This window comes from Sebastes fasciatus, chromosome 17 (assembly GCF_043250625.1).
Source record: "Sebastes fasciatus isolate fSebFas1 chromosome 17, fSebFas1.pri, whole genome shotgun sequence".
In the NCBI taxonomy this organism is placed as follows: Eukaryota; Metazoa; Chordata; class Actinopteri; order Perciformes; family Sebastidae; genus Sebastes; species Sebastes fasciatus.
This window is the reverse complement of record NC_133811.1, coordinates 30,016,021-30,024,088: the sequence shown is the minus strand read 5'-3', so window position 1 is coordinate 30,024,088 and position 8,068 is coordinate 30,016,021. Positions and strand designations below refer to the sequence as shown.

Here is an 8,068-nt window from a genome sequence, read left to right as displayed (position 1 = left end):
ATTACAAGTAAAAGTCCTGCATTCAGAATACTTGAATTACAATATGCTGAAAGTTTATTATGGATTTTTTTCCCCAATGATGCCAAAAGATTTCTGCCTATGCAGATTTAAGTGAAATTTTGAGTTAAAGTTAAATAAATAAATAAAAATAACTAAATAAACTAATAATAATAATACAAATGAAGTGGATCAGAACTAAATACATGTGCATGCAGGTGTTTGGGTGTCCGGTTGTGAGCCTCTCCAGCGCGCCTCTGTGGCTGCTTCAGGGTTCACTATTACGGCTCAAGTCCTCTTGGTGACGCTCTGCTGACATCACTCCTCTCTCTCTCTCTGCTCCCAGCAGCAGCAGCAGACACACGGAGCTCCACAGACTCTCAACACACTCAGACTCTCCGTCCAACACACTTTATTCCTCCAGTCTCGCTCCTCCTCAAACACACACAGCTCCACTCCTCTCTACCTGTGCGCAGTGCGGTCCAGCCCCTTTTCCTTTTCCTCCTGTCAGTCTCACACACGGACAGGAAGACAGAGAGAGAAACTAACCGCGGTCCAGATTGCAGAGAGAGAGAGAGACAGAGAGAGGGGAGAAAGAGAACTTGGCTCGTCTCAACCCAGGCGGTCTGAACTGAACCTGGAAGTTTTCTTGTCTGATCGGAGAGAGAAGGAATAATCTGGAGCTGTTGTGGATATTTCCGTCCACCTCGTCTCCTGTTGTAGAAGAAGAATGGCGAGAGATTACGCACCGGTGTCTCCGGTGAGGACCGCTTCTTGGCTGGTGGTGACAGCAGCAGCAGTGATTCTCCTCTCAGCTCAAGGTAAAACAAAACCACACCGAGCTGTGTTTCATGTTTCATTCACTACCGAAACCTCTCCAGCTTCCTCTCCACCTCTCTGTGCGTCCTGATCGTGCAGCAGCTCTTCCAGTCGTGTCCTGACACCCTGCTGCAGGTCTCACTCTGTCTCTGTCCTCCTCACCTGTTGTAAAAGTTTATTGTTTAAGCACACTGCTGGTATCTGTGTGTGTGTGTGTGGAGTTTCGGTGCGCCATGATAAGCGAGGTGTGGCTCTCCTGGTTTGTGTGTGTGTGTTGTGTTTGTCCTAATTCCTGTTCAGGAAAAGCTAATCCGCTTTGAGCCTCTCCGAACCCTTCCAGCATGCACGGCTGACCTGTAATCTGTGTTTACCTGTTGGGGAAAAGGTGTCGCAGGGAAATGGTTGAGGCGCGCGCTCCTTCAACCCACCGCATGCAGGTGTGATTACTACCCTACCATTAGATTAGATTAATGGCTGGAATTGGTGGTTGTTCTGCAGAGCAACAGGGTGCTGATGGGAAACACGGGCTCTGCAGGAAATGAGAAATGCTCTTCAGGTGGCCCTTCAACAATGAGTGCTGAGAGCTCTTAATGAATATCCACTACAGTGATCCTGGAATAAAAAGGAAGATGCTGGAGATACACAGCGGTAGAAACAAAACCTCAGTGTTTCACCTCTATAGGCACAGTACTGCATGCACATATAGACTGTTCATTTAAGATATACCATAAATGCATAGAGCCTGAGAGATATTTAAGTGTAAAATAAATAAAAAATGGCAGATTATTCTTTTTTTTAATTATTTATACAAAAACATCAGCGTTTTTTGTTTTTTTAAATAACTCCTTAAAGGGACTGTTTGTAACTTTCAGAAATGCTTGTTAACAGCGACACCTGTGGCCGTTAAGTCAACGAAAGTCAGCGTCGGGTTTGCGCTTGTGCTCGCTCTACATAGACATGAACGAGCATCGGAGACGAAAGTCTCTCCATGAATCACTGCTGATCCTAGTCTTGGCTTTTCAGCTGAAGCAGGAAGGGAGACGTTATCGTCTCCGACCGCGGTGGGAGGGAGACACCGGCACCCGGTCGGAGACGATAACGTTTCTCGCCGCGTAGCCTCGTCACTTCACAAGACACGGGAAACCTCTGTTGGTCTGGAGGAGCTGCAGCAGTTATTTCTGCACAAACGTCCACTGAACATTCACTAGATATTCTCAGAGCTAAACTAACTCTTCTGCAGTGTGGAGTGTGCGCGTGTAAATGTGAGAGGTGGAGCGAGAACGAGCGCGTTGTGTGAGTGAAGACAAGCAGGCAGAGGAGCGGTCTGAACAGCGTAGCCACATGCGAGCGCGCATTGGAAACCGACCCGGTAGATTTATACCTGTAAAAAGTTACAAACAGTCCCTTTGAAGAGTGATGTTTAAAGCAATGTTCTGAGACGGACTGTTTTAAAAGGTGACATATCGTGAAAAACTCACTTTTTCAGTGCTTGTGCACATATATTTGGTTACCTACCGACCCACAAACAACCCGAAAATATGTGATTCAACTAGCCATTCAGATTTGGATCCCCTTCCTACGTCAAGTGCAGGCTCATTAGAATATGTCGCCCACAAAGGTGCACCATATATTTCTCGCTCCTGTTGGGGGGGGGGCTTAAGGCCCAGATACACAAACCCGACATCAGAGAACCAGCGGCGATGAATGGCGACTTTTGCGTCGCCTACGTCGCCTTTGTCTCGGCCGACAAGTTGCACTCGAACACACCGCAAAGACTACAGCCGACGGCCAGTTAGCACGTACGTTCTGTTATAATATGTACATGAAACAAAGCGGTGTTTGCCGACCATTTCCACACCAATCTCACTCACCACTTAGCTTCATTCCAGATGTTCACGTCACTGTGAAAATATCTGGAATGATCAGATGAGATGATGAAATATGAGAAAAGCCTTCTGTGTTGACTTTACTCGTTGGCCAGCCTCCGTTTCTCTTCATCGAGCACTGATTTGTTTAAGCTGAAAAGCCAATCAGTGATTTCTCTCACCGGCGAGCTTTGCCGCCGATTCAACATGCTGAATTGGTCGAAAAACCTCCGACATGGGCAGATTAGAGCCGACGGTGCGGGACACGCCGCAAAAACTAGACCGACAGACGCTCACCGACGGGTCCAAACTGTCCAACGGCCGACCGTCGGCTTGGTATGTCGGGACCTTAAAACGGGGCGTTTCAGACAGAGGGTGAATACAGGTTTATCCAGACAAACAGTATGTGTTTTTCTAACATTAAGGTGTGTAAACATGTTCTAGTAGAAACCCAAAATACAAATATGAACATATGTCCCCTTTTAAGTTGAAAACATCATAAAGATAATATGGGACTACTCAATATTAAAGCAGTATAAATAAACATTATCAATAAAAAAACCTTCAAATTAAGAAAAATAAGGGTAAAAAATAACTTCTGCTGCAATTTCTATTTACATGTCTGCCACTGTACAAGATGTGTGTGCGTGATAAGGCAGCACCGGCTGATAGCATCGGCCTGCTGGTAATCTGTTGAGCTCTGCTCTAAACTTACTGTCAAGTGATGCAAGCACAATGCAAGACACTGTATGAATATTATAATGCTTTAAGAGGTACAAAAAAAATTACCAACATTTTTGCCAGATGACTTATTTTGAGCGACACAATGAATGCATCCTGATGAGTACTATTGATACTCAATGAGTTACCATAAATAAGATAACTCTGAACTCACTAATGCAGATACGCAGTAGGAACATTGAGGATGTATTACACTATAAACCAAAAGAGGTGTCACTAAACTTGCTAATGATTGCAACACTTTATGTCCAAATAAGAGCATTACAGTGATAGGTATGGAGATAACCATTACCACAAGCGATGATGGCGTCGCTAAGATGCGCTACTGAGTAACGCGTACGTGCTCCAACTCCCAACAAAATCAATTTTCACTGTTTTCTCCCCCCCGCCTCCAAACTGGGGACCAGCTACAAAATCCGTAACAACAACAGCAGGCAGTCAGGCAACAGTGATCGGCATCAAAATCTGTGAACCTGCTCTGTTAGCATGAATCTGTCAGCCTGTTGTTTTCACCTGGGTGTAACTAGTATCATCTGTCAGGGCTGTCCCCAAATTGTCACCCAGGAAAAAGAAGATGGGTCATTATGGAGCGGGTGGGGGGGGTGGGGGGGGGGATGTGTCGTCTCGGAGACATGCCTCTGAGATCAAAGCGAACGAAGGGCGAGTTATTTCAAGGCCGAGAGCCGCAGAGAGACCCCGCTTTGCATTTTGCCGTAGCATCTGTTGCATAACACTCTTAAGTGATTTTGACTAAGTGTACAAGACGGGAGGAAGATTTAACCTTGATTGGAATTTGCTTTGTGATGACATTCTCTCTCCCCGTGCATATTCGGAGCGGTGTTAGCCCCGAGAATGGGAACACCCCGGTGTAAAGGCCCAAAAACTGAGGACTGAGGTGCTAGAGAAGCCCAGTGCTGTAAGCAATGCAATGCAGGTTGGTGTGTGAGGATGACAGATACTCAGCTGAGACTCCGCTACATCAGGCTTGTATTGTTAAAAAGCTGTCAGATTGTCGTGACAGTATCCCCACAGGTTAGGAATTAATTTGAACGTGCAACAACAGAACTGTCTTCTCGGTGGGAAAAACCATCCGCACTCACATTTCTAGCTGCTCAGCCGGTGAGTTACTGACACTGAATGCCAAAGTATACGCTTGATTAACCACGGTTGTCCAGGCATACAAAACTTTTTTTGGGGGGGTTTTGTGTGTTGTAGATGGATGATCTGTGTGTTTTTAGATTACGAGGGAAGTAAACCAGCGCTCTGAAAGAGAGGTCAACGGCAGCAGTGAAACTTTATGTTAAAAGAACGTTAACCTTCAGTCAAACAGGCAAAATGGAGTTGAGAGGATATCATTCCACAGCAATGATAATTAAGTCACTTCAGGTGTACCACTCCTCACCATCTCCCCCCCATCCCTCCTGTGCTCGTCTCTACAGGCCTGATTCTGTGCTGAAATGTCAATGATGATGAGTCCCCTCGACGGCTCGGTGGAGACGGAGGGCTGATTAGCTTATCACTTGGAGAGCAGGCGGCCGATGATTATCGCACTCAGAGCAGCGCAGCCTGATTATCGAGAGCTCTTATTAATGACTCATCATTGGACCGTGTTGCTGTTTGTTGTTTGCATATTTGTCTAGCTGGTGCTGCAGATCCGGTATGGACCTGTGTTGTGATGAAGAAGCAGTCTTTGGCCTGTCTTAGTACTTTTGAGCATAAAACCCCAAATAACCCGCTATAGCGTAATATATAGTAAAATATCCACCGGTGTAACATACTGCATTTTAAAGGGGACATATCATAAAAAACTAATTTTCTCAGTGCTTGTGCTCATACATTTGGATGTCTGGAGAGCCTATCGACCTACAAACTGTGAAATAAGACAACCCAGTCAGTGTTACCGGTACATGCATAGTTTCAAAATAAACTTCTGTCTTCACAGGAAGTTAGGTTTAGGCAACACAACCACTTAGGTAGGGTTAGGAAACGGTCGTTGTTGACGTTAACTTCACTGACTAGCGACTCACGTGACTCACGGCCTGATGATACCGACGAGTCCCATGATACACGTGATATATGTCACTTGCTAATAAACGTTGAATAACGCCGCGGGTGGGTTCATGTTGTTAGTTAGTTAGTTAGCTGGAAGCCCGGTTCGTCACATACTGTCAATAAAGGGTACCGCCGTGCGTCGGTTTTTACGATGACCAAACGGCGGTATTTGACGAGTTGGGAGTAAGAACGAGTTGAATAAAAAGGGAGGTTATGGCGGGCGGGACGGGAGGTGGATGAGTCCAACAAACACAGGACTTTACGTACTTATTTTATACTGATTGGACGGGCGGGTCTATAACACGTGTTAGCGTGATACCGGGTTGCTCCTTCCTATGTCACATGCAATCTCATTAGAATATCACTGCCCACAGCTTGAGAACTACCTTTGCAAAGGTGCACCATATTTTTCTCTCAAGCCAATCAGAGACAGGCGCTAAAACGGAGCGTTTCAGTCAGAGGGTGAATACAGGGATATTCAGACAGACAGTATGAGAAAAATAATGTGTTTTTTCGACATTAAAGCGTGCAAACATGTTCTAGTAGAAACCCAAAATACTAGTGTGAACCTGGAAATGAGCATGATATGTCTCCTTTAAATAAAAAAGTGTCTAATTTTACTGCCGTAATTATAAATCATTCACGTCAACACGCATAGAGTTCAAGACATCTGTGAGCTGCTCGGTTCAGCCAGACGTGTTCTTTTGGCCTTTGAGGCAGCAGTGCAATTATTTCAATTTTTCTCTTTGCAGGGTGTTTTAGTTGATTCATTTATTGGAAGAAGCCTGGAGGCTGAATCTCCCATTATTTCAAAAGCAAAGGGCAGTTTGAATAAAAATGCCAGTAATTTTCTCAGTTTAACGAACACATTTTTTTTCTCACTTTGCATAAAATCCTTTTTAACCCCGCGCAGCCGCCTGACCCCGGGGTTGGAAATGATTTAGAGCTTCTGCCATGTTTAAAATCCAGTCTGTGGAGCAGAGGTCCCAGCCCCATTGTGAATGATGGCAGAAAGACTAAATGTCAAGTAGTGTGTCTCAGGAGAAGTGATCTTATGTGTGTGTGTGTGTGTGTGTGTGTGTGTGGGGAGAGGGCTGAGGGAGGGGGTTGTCTTTGTTGCCTTGAGAGTTGTTCATAGGTATCATCGCTGGGTTGGAATGTCAATGACTGTGTTAAGCAGCTGGATCCTATGTGTATGGGCTTAATGATATGTTTTAGTATATAAGGTTTTTATTATTTTAGTTGTGGTCTTGTTTATAAGGAACTTTGCAAATTTTATGTATAAGACTTTTCCCCAAAACGTTAGTGCTTTAAAACAGTGTTTTAACAAGAACCGTGTATGGTCAGTCTGTGGTCATTGTCTATAATGTTAAATGCAGCGGGACATGTCCACCAGGTCCAGCGAGGACACTAGGGCAAAGAACGTATATTGCCTAGAAGTGAAAGTAAAATTGTTCGTTCCATTGCAACATCAGCGCTCAGCAGTAAAGCTACGATTCCGCCATTTTGGACTGAAAACAACTACCAGACGCCAGTAAAACGTCCGCCTACAACGGGCCGTACAAGAGTAAAACAAAATAAATTCTATTCTATTGTCATATTCTACTGAAATGGCCTTTGTTGAACAATAAACTACAAACATATGAAGGGGAACTCCGGAGATTCATCTCTTTGCTGTTATACTCTTTGACTAGGAGACGCGCTGCTCCACTCCTAAAAAGTTCCATACAGTCCCTTTAATGGAATCACGATTAAGCCTCTTAATCTGAGAACCAGCATTTTAAAAAAACAACTACAAACAATCCTCAGTCACGTGGGGGTCCAGAAATGAGCCGTTTTGGGTCCTGACCTGCACTTTTCAGGCTCGTTGGCCCCAGACTCAAATGTCAATGGCTCCTCCTGGTGAGGCATGGGGTGATAATCATCCCCTCGAGTAGCGCCCCGTTGATGCCCGTTGAGAGCTTATTAATGACTCCCAGCAGCACAGAGTGCATGGTAATGCTGGGAGCTGTTAGTGTTCGGCCCAATTTGTTTGTCATTGTCTGGGCTGTTGTGTGTGTGTGTGTGTGTGTGTGTGTGTGTGTGTGTGCAGTGGCGATTCTCACCCAGAGAAGCACAATATCATGTCCTGCTAACTTTTCCTCTTAATTACAGCCTCCTCACTGATTCATCGACAGACATGGTGTTGCGTCACGTTTTGTTTGTCTGCATTAATGTTTACGTTTGTCTCTTTTTAATTCTGGCCTCCGGGCTGTTCTTATCGATCGGGGATTAAAATGTTAATGACGACGATGAACGATGGACTTTGTGTTGCAGGGTCTTGCATAATGCTGTTTGCCTGTCTTTATTTTTGTTCAATCAAAGGAGTAGTTTCTTTCTTTGCAGCGCTTACGGACCGAGGTAGAGGTTGGCTTGGTAGGTCACTCTCAAAGATTTGGAACCGGTTGTCATGGATACGCCTTTTTTGGAGACAATTTCACATCTCTCTGTTGTGCAGCCGTGTGCGCAGTGTGGACCTTTTCAAACGAAGCTAGGTGTAAATTAGGAGGAAGAGGTTAGACTGTTAGAAGCTCCATCAGTCGGGCTTGCCGAGA

At 45.0% G+C, this 8,068-nt stretch overlaps 1 protein-coding gene across 3 annotated transcripts in view; it reads left to right on the top strand.

Annotated features, from left to right (window-relative positions):
* The first annotated feature begins 324 nt into the window (after positions 1–324).
* LOC141753855 (poliovirus receptor-like) overlaps positions 325–8,068 on the top strand; it is a 370,582-nt gene continuing 362,838 nt past the window's right edge. The window contains exon 1 of one of the 3 annotated variants that reach the window (XM_074612472.1): positions 325–818. In XM_074612472.1, the coding sequence (XP_074468573.1) occupies positions 728–818 (91 nt within the window). In that variant the 5' untranslated portion in view covers positions 325–727. The remainder of the gene's footprint in view (positions 819–8,068) is intronic. The other 2 variants (XM_074612477.1, XM_074612475.1) reach the window with 2 other exon arrangements.